This window comes from Trichechus manatus, unplaced genomic scaffold (assembly GCF_000243295.1).
Source record: "Trichechus manatus latirostris isolate Lorelei unplaced genomic scaffold, TriManLat1.0 scaffold00003, whole genome shotgun sequence".
Lineage (NCBI taxonomy): Eukaryota > Metazoa > Chordata > Mammalia > Sirenia > Trichechidae > Trichechus > Trichechus manatus.
Genome location: NW_004443939.1, coordinates 27821783 through 27842271, shown reverse-complemented (window position 1 = coordinate 27842271; position 20489 = coordinate 27821783). Strand labels below are relative to the sequence as shown.

At 37.5% G+C, this 20489-nt stretch overlaps 1 protein-coding gene across 4 annotated transcripts in view; it reads right to left on the bottom strand.

Annotated features, from left to right (window-relative positions):
* Positions 1-19858, bottom strand: part of IFI44L (interferon induced protein 44 like) — a 47575-nt gene extending 27717 nt beyond the window's left edge. For 2 of the 4 annotated variants that reach the window (XR_002824099.1, XM_023731391.1), the window contains exons 1-4: positions 19515-19855; positions 4985-5466; positions 4423-4471; positions 3442-3637 (exon numbers count right to left, since the gene is read on the bottom strand). Coding sequence is in view for 3 of the 4 variants with exons in the window: in XM_023731391.1 (XP_023587159.1) it covers positions 3442-3637; positions 4423-4471; positions 4985-5462 (723 nt within the window). In the remaining variant the exon portion in view is untranslated. Of the gene's footprint in view, positions 1-3441; positions 3638-4422; positions 4472-4984; positions 5467-19514 lie in introns of all 4 variants that reach the window. The other 2 variants (XM_012555258.2, XM_023731386.1) reach the window with 1 other exon arrangement.
* Positions 19859-20489: the final 631 nt, after the last annotated feature.

Below are 20489 nucleotides of genomic sequence, written 5' to 3'. Positions count from 1 at the left end.
GTAAGGATATTGTTGATATGTTGTGAGATTGTTAACCATTGTCATAGGGCAACATTTGTAGTAACTGTTAAATGAGAAACTATTTTGTTGTGTAAGCCTTCATCTTAAGTGAGAATAGCAGCACAATTGGAAGATCGTAGTCAGTGTCACTGAACTGTGTATGTAGAAATTTTTGAAACGGTGTATCTTTGGCTTTGTGTATTTTCACCAAAAAAAAAAAAGGTTGAGAATTTAGAGGGTTAATATGTTGTGAGGTTGTTAACCAATGTCATAAAACAACATGTGTACTACTGTTAAAATAAGATAAAATAAAATCACTAATCAATGTTAACTGAAATAATATTTTCGTGAAAAATCAAATTATTTTTCAAAATAAATTGTAGGGTGGCATTGATTTACTTTTTGCAATTCTCTTTAATGTCTGTCTTAACAGAATATAGCAGGATTCTCATTTCTGCCTCTGCATTCTATCTGTTGTGATATGTTATTTTGGTTGAAGTATACGAAGAAAATATGACCTCATACACATAAGCAGTGGGAAAAGGAGGGAGTATTTATTTAATAAGTTATTCAGATAATTGTGAGTATTCCTCATTAATGCTACATCAAAGATCAAGAAGTAGTAGCTTCTTAAAGGTCAGTTGCAATGTGGAATATAAAACCTTATCAATGAAGTTTTCATACACTGTTACATTAAAGCCATTGGTATATCTTACACTTTGAATGTATCTTTTACCCATGATGATTTGGTAATCTGGTGCAATGGTTATTTGAAAAACATTGGTTCTTTGAGTCATGCAGATCTTCCAAATATTGACACATTTTATTGTATAATAGTAAAACATCACATTCATTAATACCACCACTAATCTCATCAGCTAAGACTTTGCTAGGAAACTGCCAAGCTCACAGTGGTAGACAGAAGTTTTCCAACATTCTAATTTTTGCTTCAGAGCTCAAATTTTATCATTTGCAGTCAACACCGTTTGTTTTCCTTGAAGGAATAGGCTCACTTTGTGCTTTTTTAAAAAAATGTCTGCCGAATAGTCAAGTCTGAGTAATCAAGTCTGACAGTTGTCCTTTCAGGTAAAAATTGGTGTGACATGAAAAAGTTCAGCTCACAACTCAGTTGCACCAGTGTTTCCTCACAACAACCATCATGCTTTGGTATGCAGCAGAAGCACTTTATCTGTACTTCCCATTTCATCTCACAAAATAATAAAAATGATATTTACTCGAGTTGAGTTTAAATACAATCACTAATTTTTACTGCTTCATCAAGGATATTCTTAATAAAACTGTCTTTTTGTATATTTGTTTTTACTTTGACTGTGGAGTGATAAAGAATACAATGCCTATAAGCAGAGTTTGGTGCCACGATTTAATTCATCCACCACACATCTGTCAGTTTCTTGTACATACTGTGGTGGCTTACATGTTGCTATGATTCTGGAAGCTATGCCCCCAGTATTTCAAATACCAGCAAAGTAACCTTTGGTGGACAGGATTCAATGGAGCATCCAGAGTAAGACAGACTAGGAAGAAAGACCTGGCAATCTACTTCCAAAAATTAGCCAATGAAAATCCTATGGATCACAACAGAAGATCATCCAATATAGTGCTCAAAGATGAGCCTCTTAAGTTGGAAGGCATTCAAAATACACAGTGGCTGCAACAATCATCTTGGGCATACCAATGACTGTGAAGATGGTGCAGGACCTGGGAGTGGTTTGTTCTGTTGTACATGGGATCACCATGAGTCAGAAGTAACTCAAGGCAACTAACAACAACAACTTGATTCATACTAGAGTGCCAACAGGAAAAACTATGCTTGTATCATCAGTTCAAATGTCAGTACACTAAAAAAGGCAAAAAACATTTTGTATTACTGTAAAAAAAAATCTCACAGACTCCTTGAAAATGTCTCAGGGATCCCCAAAGATCCACAAACCTCATTTTGAGAGCACAACTTTAACCAAATCTCTCCTAAATAAACACACTCAATATGATCTCAAGGTTATTTTCAGGAGAACTTTTATAAAAATATTATTTGTTGTCAAATTCACTTAATAAGCATAAATATCGAAGATTTTTGAAGAATCACAAAGAAAAGGGTTTCTCAAAGATATCAGGCAATATTTTAATCACAGTTCTCCCATTCCAAGTGGCAAAGAGTATCACAACCCCAAACCAGGAAATGAAGAAAACATCTATTAAAAAAAAAAAAAAAATGCCATCGAGCCCACTCTGACTTATGGTGATCTATGTGTTTCAGAGCAGAACTGTCCTCCATCAAGTTTTCAATCGTTGCGATGTTTTGGAAGTAGATTGCCAGGCCTTTCTTCTAAGACATCTCAGAGTGGATTCAAACTGCCAACCTTTCAGTCAGTAGCTAAGCACTGAACTGTTTCACCACTCGAGGACTCCTAGAAACCCTCTGTAGACTATTACAACCTGTGATAGAGTCAAAAGCTCCCATTGATCCATGAAATGCCAAGGAGTAACTCATTGGAGATTTTGCTAGAAGAATGGGTTTTAGAGTGCCTCAACAAGAAAAGAATTACACAAAGAATTAGAGGCACAAAGCATTGTAAAATTTTAAGAACTTCAATATGCACATTCAGAGTTTCATTAACCATCAATCTGTTTCCTTTATAACTTCAGTTCTTCAAAGATAAGAGTCTCTGAACAATCAGAGACTGAGTTTCTCTCACAAAAAATTTGCCCCATATTCCTTCAGTTTGAAGTCCCTGGGTGGTGCAAACAGTTAGTGTACGTTTTCAAAAAATATTTTTTATCTTTTTGGTTAGATTGTATAATAACATTGGCAAGCATAGAACAGAAGAAAGTTTCTAGAAAAATGGCACAACCTAATTTGTAGAACGTTAGAGCAAAGATAAATATTAGTACTTATTTCCTTAAATATATTGGATGGTAAATAAGATAGTGTTTGTGCATAGATAGATTTACCCTCTGTAAATTAATAGGCTGACCCACCAAAATGAGTGCTATTTTGTTTTTCATGATCACTTCTTATAGTGGAATATTATTATATTACATAATTATTTTATTTTAAAAAGGAGAAAGGTATTTCAATATAGGTATAACCATGTGGAACATGAGAAGAAATGGACATAAAATAAAAGGGACAAAATTTTCACAAAGTATTTTTAATTTCATTGTTTTTTTTACAACAAATACCAAAAATTATTCTTTGTAAAACTACTTTTACATCTATAATAATGGAAAGTCTATCTGTATAATATAACTCTATGGAGGCAATTCTGATTAAACTTTTACTCCTGTTTTATATTTGATTCATCATTTAATTGTTTTTACACAAGAAGGAGGGTTATGTCCTGAAAGAAAATGGCAAAGAAGGGAACACACCTAGTATTTGTCATCCATGAAACAAAACTCGGGAACCCTAAAAGAACTTACCTGTTCAGTAATGCTGGTGATATCAGACCCCGCTATGGCTTGTCTAATCACATGGCCTTGGAAAACAGATTTAACTGAATTGATAAAAGTAGACTTTCCAGACCCAACTGGACCCAGCATGAGAATACGAATTTCTGGAATCAAGCATGTGCTGGGTTTGTAGGCTCTGAGTTCAGCCAGGAGGTGCTCTCTGTGCCTGTTGTAATAGTTAACAGCGGTAGTTAAATACGACAGCCTCCTCTTCATAAAGAGCAGCTAAATTCTCCTGGAGCTTCTTCTTCTCCCCTTTGTAGGGTATGCTTTAATTATTTGCATAACATTTTGACCTTAAGTTATTCATGAAATGATTTGAAGTGGTTCTACGATTATTCATTTTTGTGCTTTAAGAAATATACATTTATATATATATCTGACTCAAGGTAAACATTAAGCAGTAACCAAACCATTGTTAAACTATTAGCCTTGTTCCACATAAACCTATTGGGAAATACCAGCCACACTGAAGATGAATGATTATTTATGTTAATAATACTGTATTCAATTAAATCAAAATAAAATATGTACAAGTATGTATCCATAAACTGGGGAAAGGAGGCTTTGTTTTCAACATGTACTGACACTCCTTCAAAAGCTTTATTCTCGAGGAAAGGATTCAGAGGAATTATCTAAAATGGTCATACAGACTCTACCTGGAAAGCTTTGAAATTAACAGTCTAAAGTGAAACATAAAGTAAAATTTGTCAATTGTGACTCAAGTGGATTTTTAAAGTTTCACAGTTGTTAGTGTTTTGTTTGGTTATTTTGTGGTGGTAGTTGTCATTCTAAACTGCCTTGAACATTATAGTTCAGTAAAACGATAACTGATTTTTTTAATCATCCTAAATTATACGATATACATCATTTTTACTATTTCATTGTCAGCACCCTTTACACCATTAGTCTAAATAAATGAGGAATAAATGGTCCAATGACCAAACTTACTGTGTGACCCTTGTTACTCTCCTTACATAGCATGAGTCATCCTTAATTCCTATGGGAAAAAAGCACAGCATGGTAAATTTTTTAACTTGTCATTGATTAAATGTGGCCAAGTCTACCTCCTAAACAGGGCATTGAGTCTGCTTGTATAACCCAGGACTAAGCTGTTCAGTTAGGGGAGACAGCATAATGAGAAGAGGAGAGAAAGTAGACCTCTCTGCACATTAACTTGCTCTGGAAACACCCATATCACTGTGCCTAGAGGACGTAGGGCTGACCCAGAAGGGGGCAAATAAGACCTGCTCTGATGGTTAGGTCTCTCTCTCTCCTCTCTCTGTATTTCCACTCAGACTAGTCAAATTTATTTTGCTCAAAACTGGCTATACTTTCAAGGTAATAATCTCATAATCTCTACGCTCAGGTTTTAGTTTGGAGTTTAGGAAAGAGTATCTACTGGCAAGAAATTTGATTGTTCCTCTCATTTTCCCTTGTTCTTGTAAATCAATTAAAACCCACCAAACACAAAGATTGGAAACAGAATACAGGCTTACCTAATTTAACCTACCTTCAACCCGAAAGACTTCACATTCCAAATAGTGAAAACGCTTGGGAGTTGTAAATGCCTTATCTTCCAAACGATAAACAATAACAATTTGTTTTAATTCTGTATTTAAACAGAAAAGCGTATAATCACAGAAATAAAATGCCAGTCTATTAGCAGTAATTTCAGGTACTCTATTGAAAGGAAAAGTTGGTATTTCAATTGTGTTATCCTTCTTTTGTAATGAAAAACAAAAGGAAGAATCTAGGCTTTCAGATTTTTCCCCTATTTTAGGATAATGCCCAAGTATAAAGGCTCCAAAAATATTGTTCTTAGTATAAATCAGTGTTATAGTGGATCCTTGATAAGTGCACCTTTGAAGCATATTTTCAATGCTGTAGCCATGAACACTAGACTTATAAAGAAGAGTCAAGGAAGCGTGTCCAAGTAGTTTTTGCAGGCTCTTTTCCTCCTTCCATGTCAGTCTGGTTGTCACAGCCATTGTTCTGTAGAAAATGAGAAAAAAAAGCAATTACAGGTTAAGAGGCTAGTATAGTACACTGTTTGTTCTTTTTTTATTGTAGACAAAAATATAATACATTTGCCAACTCAACGTTTTTCACATGTACAATTTAGGGACACCAATTACATTAATCATGTCTTGCAACCATTACCAATATCTGTTGCCAAATTTTCTATTACCATAAACAGAAATTCAGTGCTTCTTAAATGATTCCTCCCTTTCTCCTCTCTCCTGCCCCTGCTAACCACTATAAACATTGATCCTATACATTTACCTACTCTAGATATTTCACATAAGTGAGATCATACAATATTTGCCATTGTGTGATTGACTTACTTCATTCAGCATAATGTTTTCAAGGTTCATCCATGTTGTGGCATGCATCAGTACTTTTCTCTTTATGGCTGAATAGTATTCCATTGTATGTATGTACCACATTTTGTTTATTTATTCATCTGTTGATGGGCATTTTGGTTGTTTCCACTTTTTGGCTACTGTGAATAGTGATGTAATGAACATTGGTGTACATGTGTCTGTGTCACTGATTTCAAGTCTCTTGAGTATATACCTAGGAGTGGGATTGCTGGGTCATATGGCAGTTGTATGTTTAATTTTTTGAGGAACCACCAAATGGTTTTCCACAGCAGCTACAACATTTTGTTTTCCCACCAGAAATGAATAAGGGATCCAATTTCTGTACACATTCACCAACATTTGTTGTTTTTCATTTTGTTGTTGTTGTTGTTAGGTACCATTGAGTCAGTTCCAATTCACAACAATCCTATGGACAACAGGAGGAAACACTGCCGGGTCTTGCGACATCCTCATCGTTGTTGTTGTGCTCGAGCCCATTGTTGCAGCCACTGTGTCAATCCATCTGGTTGAGGTTCTTCCTCCTTTTCACTGACCCTCTGCTGTACCAGGCATGATGTCCTTCTCCAGAGACTGGTCCCTCCTGATAATGTGTCCAAAGTATGTGAGACAAAGTCTTGCCATCCTTGCTTCTAAGTAGCATTTTGGCTGTACTTCTTCCAAGACAGATTTGTTCTTTCTTCTGGCAGTCCATGGTATATTCAATATTCTTCACCAACACCATAATTCAAAGGCATCAATTCTTCTTCAGTCTTCTTTATTCATTGTCCAGCTTTCATATGCATATGAGGCAAATGAAAACACCATGGCTTGGATCAGGCACACCTTAGTCCCTAAAGTGACATATTTGCTTTTTAACACTTTAAAGGGGTCTTTTGCAGTAGATTCGCCCAGTGCAATATGTAGTTGGATTTCTTGACTGCTGCTTCCATGGGCATTGATTGTGCATTCAAGTAAAATGAAATCCTTCACAATTTCAAACTTTTTTCTGTTTATCATGATGGTGCGTATCGGTCCAGTTGTAAGGATTTTGTTTTCTCTATGTTGAGGTGTAATCCATTGAAGGCTGTAGTCTTTGATCTTCATCAGTAAGTGCTTCAAGTCTTCTTCACTTTCAGCAAGCAAGGTGGTGTTATCTGCATATCTCAGGTAGTTAATGAGTCTTCCTCCAATCTTGATGGCCCATTCTTCTTCATATAGTCCGGCTTCTCGGACCATTTGCTCAGCATGCAGATTGAATAAGTACGGCGAAAGGATACAACCCTGAAGCACACATTTCCTGATTTTTTTTGCAGTATCCCCTTGTTCTGTTTGAACAAGTCCTCTTGATCTATGTACAGTTTCCTCATGAGCACAATTAAGTGTTCTGGAATTCCCATTCTTCGCAATATTACCCATAATTTGTAATGATCCACACAGTCGATCATAGCCAATAAAACACAAGTAAACATCTTTCTGGTATTCTCTGCTTTCAGCCAAGATCCATCTGACATCAGCAATGATATCCCTCGTTCCATGTCCTCTTCTGAATCTGGCTTGAATTTCTGGCAGTTTCCTGTCAATGTACTGCTGCAACCACTTTTGAATGATCTTCAGCAAAATTTTACTTGTGTGTGATATTAATGGTATTGTTTGATAATTTCCACATTCTGTTGGATCACCTTTTCTTTGGAATGGGCACAAATATGGATCCATTTGGTTGGCCAGGTAGCTGTCTTCCAAATTTCTTGGCATAGATGAGTGAACACCTCCAGCACTGCATCCGTTTGTTAAAACATCTCAATTGGTATTCCAGCAATTCCTGGAAATGTGTTTCTCGCCAATGCCTTAAGTGCAGCGTGGACTTCTTCCTTCAGTACCATCAGTTCTTCATCACATGCTACCTCCTGAACTGGTTGAACATCGACCAATTCTTTCTATACAGTGACTCTGTGTATTCCTTCCATCTTCTTTTGATGCTTCCTGGGTCATTCAATATTTTGCCCATTGAATCCTTCAATATGGCTCCTCGAGGCTTAAATTTTTTCTTCGGTTCTTTCAGCTTGAGAAATGCCAAGAGTGTCCTTCCCTTTTGGTTTTCTAACTCCAGGTCTTTGCACATTTCATTATAATACTTTACTTTGTCTTCTGGAGTTGCCCTTTGAAATCTTCTGTTCAGCTCTTATACTTCATCATGTCTTCCTTCTCTGTAGCTACTCGACATTCAAGAGCAAGACTCAGAGTCTCTTCTGGCATCCATTTTGGTCTTTTCTTTTTTTTCTTGTCTTTCTTTATAATGTCCTTGATGTCATTCCACAACTTGTCTGGTCTTCGGTCATTAGCGTTCAGTGCATCAAATCTATTCTTGGGATAGTCTCAAAATTCAGGTTGAATGTATTCAAGGTCATATTTTGGCTCTCCTGGACGTGTTCTAATTTTCTTCAATTTCAACTTGAATTTGCATATGAGCAATTGATGGTCTGTTCCACAGCCAGCCCCTGGCCTTTTTCTAACTTATGATATTGAGCTTTTCCATTGTCTCTCTCCATAGATGTAGTTGATCTGATGTATGTGTATTCTATCTGGCAAGTTAAGTGGTATCTCATTGTGGTTATCATTTGCACCCCCCTACTAGCTAATGAAAGGAGACCTAGTAGTGCAGAGGTTAAGTGCTCAGCTGCTAACCAAAAGGTCAGCAGTTCGAACCCCCCAGCCGCTCTGTGGGAGAAAGATGTGGTAGGCTGTTTCCGTAAAGATTACAGCCTTGGAAACCCAATGGGGCAGTTCTATTCTGTCATATAGGGTCGCTATGATTCGGAATTGACTTGATGGCAGCTGGTTTTTAATAGCTAATGATGTTCAATAGCTTTAGTATAGTGGTTTAAATCGCAGATTTCTGCTTCAAGGTACGGTAAGGTTTTTCCCCTCCCTTGATCCAATCAAAACACAGAATTTGGATTATAAAGCAAAACCATACAGAAAAGCAATAATATTAGGTGGGTATGAAAAAACTAGATATTTTAAAAATGAAAAATATTATTAATCTTTTTAAAGTCAGTAGTAGATAAAATAAACTATTGACTAGATAAAGAATCAAGAAAAAATAATAAAAAATTAGAACAAGTGTCAACAAACTTTTTCTTAATGGTTCAGATAGTAAATATTTTAGACTTTGTGGTCCATATGATCTCTGTTAAAAGGACTCACATTTGCTGTTGTAGTGCAAAAACAGCCATAGGCAATATGTAAACCTGTAGCCAAGCAAGCCAAGTCCGTCACCACTGAGTTGATTCTGACTCGTGATGACCCTATAGGACAAAGTAGAACTGCCCCATAGAGTTTCTAAGAAGCTCCTGGTGGATTCAAACTTTTGGTTAGCAGGCATAGCTCTTAACCACTACACCACGAGGGATTCCATAGGTATGGCTATGTTCCAATAAAACTTTCTTTACAAAAACAGGTGACTGGCCCACAGGCCATAGTTTGCCAACCTATGAATTGGAAAATAGAGCAGAAGAATTTATACAGAAAATGGCACACAAAGAAAGAAATTAAATTAGGAAAGGAGTTAACACATACAGAAATCCTACACTGGTAGACTAGACCATTAGCAATCAGACCAATTCTTTTAATGAGAGGAAATATAAAAGCAGGATAAACTATAAAAAGACACAAGTTCAAAAGCATTGAAGAGCTAACAAAGCAGTGAATAAGTAAGTTATTAGTTAAGATTTGGAGAAGAAGTAAATCCAAAGAGATGAGCTTGGCATTTGAAAGTACGTTTCTCCAAGGGGCATCTGTCAACTTTAGAACAGGCACCTGAAAGCTGGGATGTTAAGCAAAGATTTTGCTAGACTCATAGAGCTAAAAGGAAAAAAAACAAAACAAAACCAAACTCGTTGCCATCAAGTCAATTCTGACACATGGCAACCCCATGTGAGATTTTCCGTAGGATTTTATTGGATGTAATCTTTACAGAAGCAGACCGTCAGGCCTTTTATCCACTGCACCACTAGGTGGGTTCAAACAGCCAACTTTCAGGTGAGTGGACAAGTACAAACTGTTTGCACCACCCAGGGATGAAAAGGACAAAAATTTTTGTCTGGAGTGCAGCAAAAAGAATGCCTTGGCAAACCTCCCACCACCCCTGACCCCAAAGCTCTTGGCTGGGATTCTGAAGGGCTATAAGAAAGAAGTCAGGGTAAACTGGAAATAGACAGACTTAATCCCATTTTTTGGTAATCTAAATCAGTGATTGAATTAACGTGAACAAGGGTTTTTGGAGCCCTGGTGGCACAGTGGTTAAGACTTTGGCTGCTAACCAAAAGGTTGGCAGTTTGAATCCACCAGCCACTCCTTGGAAACCGTGGAAGGCAGTTTTACTCTGTCCTTTTGGGTCACTATGAGTCAGAATCAACTCGATGGCAATGGGTTTGGTATTATGGATTTAGTTGCCTAACTGAGCAAAATAAATCTTCTCTGGATAAAGATAACTTCCTCCTAGTTTAGAATTATCTGTACAATTCTTTTTAATAGTAAATGTCTGACAATCAGTTGGTTGACATCAACAACCAGACATAAGAAGAAACAAAGCAAAATAATAGAAAAGAAAGAGATACAAGAGACAATAGAAACAAACCCACCCTAATAATGGATTTTAAAATAACTATGCTTGGTACATTCAAATAATTAAAGGGAAAATATAATATTGAAATGGTTGACTGTAAAATGAAAACAAAAATGACAAGAAGAAATTCTGGAGGCAGGGCCAAAATGTTGGAGTAGTCAGATGCTTCATGTAGTCCCTCTTAGAATAAAGACCAAAAAAAAAAAAAAACAAATGAATTGATTATATATGACAATTTAGGAGCCCTGAACATCAAAGGCAAAGTTGAGGAATCACAATGAGTAGCAGCGGCAGGGAGAGACAGTTCAGAAATAGAGAGGAGTTGCCAGACCTGACCTGGTGGAAGCTGGCACCCTTCAGGCCTGGTCAGCTTGCGTGCGCGGTAAGGCAAGCAGTGGCACTCAGGAGGCCTTTTCCACATTGGGAGAGACTGAATGGCAGAGCATCTACTCCGGCCTCCAGAAGCAGTGAAAAGTGGCATTCAATTGGCAAAAGATACGTACATGCATCTGACCTACCATGCAATCAAAAAACACCCCCTTTGGGAAAACCTCTCTCCCATTTACTTTCCCCCTCTCTGCTCTGCACCAGGTCCTGGGTTGCTTCAGTGACTACCGAGTCCCCTAGGCCAGGAGTAGGACCCGTCACGTGCCCTGAGCCATTCTCCTGGTCTTGGAGAGGGAACAAATTAACAAACAGGGAAAAACTAATCTTCCAGCTCCCCTAAGTCAGGAACTCAGGGTAGGCACAGCTCCTTTGCCCAGGCACAGGCATAAGGGGTCCACGGACTTTGAATGCCTCTCACCCCCACATAGACCTGTGTGGGCCCATTTCAACAGCATAGGTCTTCATCAACCACAGTACGACAGGGTATATACCTGAAGCCTAACTTCAACTGTATCAGCTATAAGGCGAAGTGGCAGGTTTGTGACATTTGACACTGCTCTGCCCATTAAGCAGGGTTCTCACCTACCCACATCAGGGCCTGAGGACAATAGGGGTATAAGAATAAGTGGTGCCTCCCAGCCCATATAGCCAACAGCACCGAGTGCGCATAGTCTGGCTGTAAAACTCACCCACTTCTAGGGAAGAGGGACTTGCTTTCCTCTCAGGTACTCAGAGGCAGCCGTCAGACCCCTGCCCTGCTCAGTGTGTGACCCCCTACTGCAGCCAGATACCTGTGCCTACACCAATCACTCCTGCCTGTCCAGGACTGTAGGTGAGAGACTGCACCACACTTGGTGACTGACTACCTGGACACCTGACCTGAATTCATACAATAAAAGCTAACAGACTCCTGGGTCCACATACCGAGTAACAGATCTAACCACCTGGTGACAGGACGTTAGAGCTTCAAAGGCACAAATAATCAAACTAGCTCACATGAGCAGCCTATTTGGGCATATCAAAACAAGAAGATAGGACACAGTAAGCAAACATAAAATAAATAAATATAATAACTTATTGGTGGCTCAGAGACAACAGTCAATATCAAATCACACAAAGAGGCAGACCATGATGACTTCAGCAAGTTCCCAAAAAAAGAATCAAGAAATTTTCTGGAGGAAGAGAATTTCTTGGAATTACCAGAGGTAAAATACAAAAGATTATCATACAGAACTCTTCAAGATCAGGCAAAACGCAGAACAAGCTAAGGAACATACAGATAAAGCAATAGAGGAACTTAAGAAAATTAGAGAAGAGCATAATGACAAATGTAATGGGCTGCAAGAATCCATAGAGAGACAGCAAACAGAAATCCAGAAGATTAACAATAAAATTTCAGAATTAGACAACTCAATAGAAAGTCATAGGAGCAGAATTGAGGCAATGATAATCAGAATTAGTGAGACTGAAGATAGAGCACTTGACACCAACCTACTTGAGGAAAGATCAGATAAAAGAATTTTAAAAAATGAAGAAACCCTAAGAATTATGTGGGACTATCAAGAGGAATAACCTACACGGGATTGCAGTACCAGAACACAGTTGATAACAGAAAATACAGAGAGAATTGTTGAAGATTTATTGGCAGAAAACTTCCCGATATTGTGAAAGATGCAAAGATATCTATCCAAGATGCACATTGAACCCCACATAACACAGATCCCAAAAGAAAGTCACCAAGACGTACTAAAATCACAACTGCCAAAACCAAAGATAAACAGAAAATTTTAAGAGTGGCTAGGGATAAACGAAAAGTCATCTATAAAGAAGGGTCAATAAGACTAAGCTTGGACTACTCAGCAGAAACCATGCAGGCAAGAAGACAATGGGGTGACATATATAAAGCCTTGAAGGAAAAAAAAATTGCCAGCCAAGAATTATATATCCAGTAAAACTGTCTCTCAAATATGATGGCGAAATTAGGGCATTTCCAGATAAACAGGAGTTTAGGGAATTTGCAAAAACAAATCAAAATTACAAGAAATACTAAAGGGAGTCTTCTGGTTAGAAAATCAATAACATCAGGTAACAACACAAGACTAAAACACAGGACAGAGCAACCAGATATCACCCCAGGTAGGGAAGTTACAAAAATAAACCAAAGCTAAAACACTGAAAATAGGAAAACAGAGATGTCAATATGTAAAGGATGACAACATTAAAACAAAAAAGAGGGGAAAAAAATGTAGTCATAGATCTTTCATATGGAGAGGAAGACAAAGCAGTATAAAGAAATAAAAGACTGTTGTAACTTAGAAAAACATGAGTAAATATTAAGGTAACCACAAAGGAAACTAACAATCCTACACAGCAAAATAAAAAACAAGAAAAACATAAAGACTCAGCAAATACAAAATCAATAACAATGAAAAAAATGAAAAGAAAATACATAAAGAAAAACGACTCAGCACAGAAAATTAAGTGGAACTAAGAAACTGTCAACAACACAACAAAAATACATTAAAATGACAGTGCTAAACTCATATCTTTCAATAATTACGCTGAATGTAAATGGACTAAATGCACCAATTAAGAGACAGAGAGTGGCAGAATGGATTAAAAACCACAATCCATCTATATGCTGCCTACAACAGACACACCTTAGACTTAAAGACACAAATAAAATACAACTCAAAGGATGGAAAAAATATATCAAGCAAACAACACTCAAAAAACAGCAGGAGTGGCAACATTAATCTCTGAAATAGACTTTAAAGTAAAATCCACCACAAACGATAAAGAAGGACACTATATAATAATTAAAGTGTCAATACACCAAGATGACATAACCATAATAAATATTTACGCACTCAATAACAGGTCTCCAAAATACATAAAACAAACTTTAGCAGTTTTGAAAAGAGAGAGAGATGGCTCCACAATAGTAGTAGGAGGCTTTAACACACCACTTTCAGTGAAGGTCAGACATCCAGAAGGAAGCTCAACAAAGACACGGAAGATCTAAATGCCACGATCAACCAACTTGATTTCATCAACATATAAAGAACACTCCACCCAAGAGCAGCCAAGTATGGAACCCAAAGACAATGGAACATTCTCCAGAATAGACCACATCTTAGGCCATAAAGCAAGTCTTAACAGAATCCAAAGCATCAAAATATTACAAAGCATCTTTGCTGACCATAAAGCCATAAGAGTAGAACTCAATAGCAGAAAAAATAAGGAAAAAAAAATCAAGCACATGAAAACTGAACAACATGTTGCTCAAAAACTACTGGGTTACAGAAGAAATTAAGGATGTAATAAAGAATTTCACAGAATAAATGGTAATGAAAACACATCTTACCAGAATCTTTGGGACACAGCAAAAGCATTGCTCAGAAGTCAATTTATAGCAATAAATGCACACATCAGAAAAGAAGAAAGGGCCAAAATCAAAAAACATTAACCCCACAACTGGAACAAGTAGAGAGCAGCAAAAGAAGCCCTTGGGCACCAGAAGAAAGGAGATAATAAGAATTAGAGCAGAATTAAATGAAATAGAGAATAGAGAAACAATTGAAAGAGCTAACAAGACCTAAAGCTAGTTTTCTGAAAAGATCAACAAAATCGATAAACCAGTGGCCTAACTGACAAAAACAGGAGAGGAAGTAAATAACCCGTATAAGAAATGAGACGGGTGATATCACAACAGAGCCAACTGAAATTAAAAGAATCATAACAGAATACTATGAAAATTGTACTCTAACAAATTTGAAAACCTAAAGGAAATGGACAAATTTCTAGAAACTCACTACCTACCTAAACTAACACAAACAGAGGTAGAACAACTAAATAAACCTGTAACAAAATAAGAGACTAAAGGTAATTTAAAAACTCCCAAGGAAAAAAAGCCCTGGCCTGGATGGTTTCACTGCAGAATTCTACAAATTTTCATAGAAGAGTTAACAACACTACTACTAAAAGTACTTCAGAGCACAGAAAAGGTTGGAATACTCCCAAACTCATTCTGTGAAGCCAGTATAACCCTAATACCAAAACCAGGTAAAGATACCACAAAAAAAGAAAATTACAGACCAATATCCCTTAGGAACACAGACGCAAAAATACTCAACAAAATTCTAACCAATAGAATTCAACAACATATCAAAAAAATAATTCACCATGATCAAGTGGAATTTGATCAAGTATGCAGAGATGGTTCAACATTAGAAAAACAATCAATGTAATCCATCACATTAATAAAAGAAAAGACAAGAACCACATGATGTTATCAATTGATGCAGAAAAGGCATTTGACAAAGTCCAACACCCATTCATGATAAAAATTAACAGCAAAATAGGAATGGAAAGGAAATTCCTCAGCATAATTAAGGGCATTTATACAAAGCCACCAGCCAACATCATCCTAAATGGAGAGAGTCTGAAAGCATTCCACCTGAGAACCGGAACCAGAAAAGAATGCCCTTTATCACCGCTCTTATTCAACATTGTGCTGGAGGTCCGAGCCAGAGCAATTAGGTGAGAAAAAGAAATAAAGGGCATCCAAAATTGTAAGGAAGAAGTAAAAGTATCTCTATTTGCAAATGATATGATCTTATACCAAAAAACCCCAAAGAATCCACAAGAAAACTACTGGAACTAATAGAAGATTTCAGCAAAATATCAGGATAGATGATAAATGTACAAAAATCAGTTGGATTCCTCTACACCAACAAAGAGAACTTCCAAGAGGAAATCACCAAATCAATACCATTTACAATAGCCCCCAGGAAGATAAAATACTTAGGAATAAATCTAACCAGAGGCGTAAATTACCTATACAAAGAAAACTACAAGACACTACTGCAAGAAACCAAAAGAGACGTGCATAAGTGGAAAAACATACCTTGCTCATGGATAGGAAAACTCAACATTGTGAAAATGTCAATTCTACCCAAAGCGATCTACAGATATAATGCAATCCCAATCCAAATACCAATGACATTTTTTAATGAGATGGAGAAACCAATCACCAACTTCATATGGAAAGGGAAGAGGCCCTGGATAAGTAAAGCATTATTCAAGAAGAAGAACAAAGTGGGAGGCCCCACACTACCTGATTTTAGAAACTAGCATACCGCCACAGTAGTCAAAACAGCCTGGTTCTGGTACAACAACAGATACATAGACCAACAGAACAGAATTGAGAATCCAGATGTAAATTCATCCATCTATGAACAGCTGATATTTGACAAAGGCCCAAAGTCTGTTAATTGGGGAAAAGACAGTCTCTTTAACAAATGGTGCTGGCATAACTGGATATCCATCTGCAAAAAATTGAAACAGGACCCATACCTCACACCATGAACAAAAACTAACTCAAAATGGATCAAAGACTTAAATATAAAATTGAAAATGATAAAGATCATGGAGGAAAAAAGAGAAACAATTCTAGGAGCCCTAATACATGCCATAAACAGAATATAAAATTTTACTAACAATGCACAAACACCAGAAGAGAAATTAGATAACTGGGGGCTCCTAAAAGACAAACGCTTATGCTCATCAAAAGACTTCACCAAATGAATCAAAAGACAACCTACAGACTGGGAAAAAAATTTTGGCTACAACAAACCCAATCAGCATCTAATCTCTAAAATCTACAAGATACTACAAAACCTCAACAACAAAAAGACAAATAACCCAATTAAAAAATGAGCAAAGTATATAAACAGGCATATTCAGGTGGCTAATAGACGCATGAGGAAATGTCCATGATCAACTACAATGAGACATCATCTCACCCTAACAAGGTTAGAATTAATCCAAAAAACAAAATAATAAATGCTGGAGAGGTTGTGGAGAGACTGGAACACTTAAACACTGTTGGTGGGAATGTAAAATGGTACACCACTTTGGAAATCGATTTGGCACTTCCTTGAAAAGCTAGAAATAGGACCATATGATCCAGCAATCCCACTCCTTGGAATATATCCTAGAGAAATAAGAGCCATCACATGAATAGATATATGCACACCCATGTTCATTGTAGCACACTGTTCATGATAGCAAAAAGATGGAAACAACCTAGGTGCCCATCAAAGGACGAATGGATAAATTATGGTATATTCACACAATGGAATACTATGCAACAATAAAGAACAATGATGAGTCTGTGAAACATCTTATAACATGGAGGAATCTGGAAGGCATTATGCTGAGTGAATTTAGTCATTCACATAAGGACAAACATTGTATAAGACCATTATTATAAGAATTCAAGAAAAGGTTTAAACACAGAAGAAAACATTCTTTGATGGTTACAAGGATGGGGCGGGGGGAGAGGAGTATTCACTAACTAGATATCAGACAAGAATTATGTGAAGGGAAGGACAACACACACTACAGGGGAAGTTAGCACAACTGGACTAAACCACAGCTAAGAAGTTTCCTGAATATAACCAAACACTTTGAGGGATAGAGTAGCAGGGGCAGGGGTCTGGGGATCATGGTTTCAGGGAACGTCTAGTTCAACTGGCATAACAAATTTAATTAAGAAAATGTTCTGCCACTTTGGTGAGTGGCATCTGGGGTCTTCAAAGCTAGCGACGGCCATCTAAGATGCATCAATTGATCCCAACCCACCTGGAGCAAAGGAGAGTGAAGAAACACCAAAGACACAAGGAAAATATTAGCCTAAGAGACAGAAAGGGCCACATAAAACAGAGACGTCATCAGCCTGAGACCAGGAGAACTAGATGGTGCTGGGCTACCACCAATGTCTTCCCTGACAGGGAACACAACAGAGTCCCTGACGGAGCAGGAGAAAAGTAAGGTGCAGAACTCATTCTAGTAAAAAGACCAGACTTAATGGTTTGACTGAGACTGGAGGGACCTGGAAAACACGGCCCCCGGACTCTCTGTTAACCCAGAACTAAAACCATTCCCGAGGCCAACTCTTCACACAAAGATTAAACTGGACTACGGAACATAAATTGATACTTGTGAAGAGAGTGCTTCTTAGCTCAAGTAGGTACACGAGACTAAATGGGCAGGTCCTGTCCGGAGGCGAGATGAGAAGGCAGAGAGGGTCAGGAGCTGGTTGAATGGACACAGGAAATGCAGGGTGGAAAGGAGGCTTGTGCTGTCACAGTATAGGGAGGGCAACTAGAGTCACATAACAATGCGGGTATAAATTTTTGTATGAGAAACTAACTTGAATTGTAAACTCTCACTTAAAGCACAATAAAAAAAGAAACTCTGGATGTTAAAAAATGTATATCTGAAATTAATAATTTAAAGAATATATTTAAAAGCAGGTTAGACACACTAAAACAATTATTCAGGAGAAAATATATCAATGGAAGCACTGAAACACACCAAAAAAAAAAAACAAAAAAAAAACCCATAAACAAAACTCATTGCCCTGGAGTTGATTCTGACTCATAGTGACCCTATAAGAAAGAGTAGAACTGCCCCATAGGGTTTCCAAGGAGCAGGTGGTGGATTCAAACTGCCCACCTTTTGGTTAGCAACCGAGCTCTCAACCACTGTTCCACCGGGGTCCCTGAGATGCATAAGAGGATGAAAAATAGGAAAGGGCAAAAGAGACTAGAGAATACGGTAAAACCGGCTAACATATGTGAAACTGGAATCCAAGAAGGAGAGAAAGAGAGTAGGGTCAATAGTAAAGTGGTCCTATAAATCCCCAAAAGCAAGCAGGTCTCAAAACATATCCCATTCCCAGTGCTGTCGAGTTGATTCCAACACATAGCAACCCTATAGGACAGAGTGTAGCTGCCTATAGCGTTTCTAAGGCTGTAATCTTTATAGAAAAGGAGCCCTGGTGGCGCAGTGGTTAAGTGCTGGGGTGAGTTGGAACCTCCCAGCTGCTTCTCTGAAGACAGACGTGGCAGTCTGTTTCTATAAAGATTACAGCCTTGGAAACCCTATGGGGCAGTTCTACTCTGTCCTATAGGGTCACTATGAGTAGCAACTGACTCAATGGTAACAGGGTTTTCTTTTTTCAGTCTTTATGGCAGCAGACTGCTACATCTTTGTCTCCCCAGAGCGGCTGGTGGGTTTGAACACCTGACCTTTCGGTTAGCCACCTAACGCTTAACCTCTATGCCACCAGGGCTCCCAAAACATCAGAACACTGTAATTTTGAAAAAGAGTATGTTTTCTGATGATAATATAAATAAGCCAGAAAGCATAAAAATAAAATAACTAGTAGATCCTCGCATATTAGAAAATAAAGAAATACACTTTTCAGTAATTGGTCAAACAAGAAATCTTAATGAAAATTGGGAAATTCAATTAAATGATAATAAAATACTCATGTCAAAACTTGGCATATGCTATATAAAAATTGGATAACCTTAAACACAAATATTAGAAAAGAAGAAGAAAAACTTTATTTCCAAAAAAAAAGGAAGAAAGAAAAGAAGAAATGAATACACTTACATGTCAAAAAGTCTAAGTGGAGCAAAAATAAGCATACAATAGAGAGGATCAACAAAACCGAAAGTTAGTTTTTAAAAAGACTGATAAAATTGACAAAGGCACTGCTGATACTGATAAAAGGAAAAAAGAGAGGAAAAACAAAAAAAAGTACCAGAATTAGGAACACAGAAAAGAACAGCAGTACAGATGGCACTTACTTGTCTGTAAGAGTTGGATAAGGCTTAAAGGGAGAATTCGTTTCTCTTTCTGATTTATCCAGCAGCCACAGTTTGGAGACAGAAGGTTCTGCTGAGATCTGAGGCTTCCTGGACTCTGAGAAAGAAAGGAAACTGAAACTTAAAGTAGGAACTATTCAGACAACTGCCTTTAAGTTTCCTTTTCCTCACTAAATAGAGAGAAAGAAAGAAAAAACAAATCCTGCTGAACACATGAAAAAGATCGTTGGTCCCCTGAGTAGCTCACAAATAGGTATTTATGAAATGACAATTATTAATTTGAAAATTATGGTAAAACAAATAGCCAACAGTTGTTGTGCATTTATCTATGTACCTGGCACTGCACAACTACACGCATTTTCCAAATTTCTTTTCAAAACAACCTTTTAAGTTAAATGCCATTAGTACCCCTATTTCTCAAAGAAAATGAACCTTAAGGAAGTTAAATGAATTTGCCAAAATAATTGGTTATTGAGACTCTAAAGACAGGGGAATGGCATGATCAAAATTGAGTGTCTTAGAAAAGAAGGATGTATTCGTTTTCTCTTTCTTCATAAAAAATTATCACTAACTTAGAAGCTTAAAACAACTCAAATTTATTATCTCACAGTTTGCACAGATCGAGAGTCTGGCATAGTGCAGCCGGGTTCTTTACTCAGGGCTTCTCACTCAAGGTGGCCACTGGCTACGTTCTCATATGATGCTCTGAAAAAGAATCTACTTCCAAAGTCATTCAGATTATTGGCAGAATTCAATCCCTTGCAACTGTAAGCGTGACACCCCTGTTTCATGTTTGCTGTCAGATGAAGGCCTCTCTCAGCACCAAGAGGATGCTCACGGGCCTTCTCACTCCTCCAAAGCCCACACTACATGGTGGCAACAGAATCCTTTAAGGTCAGCTGCAGTATCTCCCTCATGTCAAATCCCCCTCATGCTTAGAGTTTCTCCCTCCAGAAG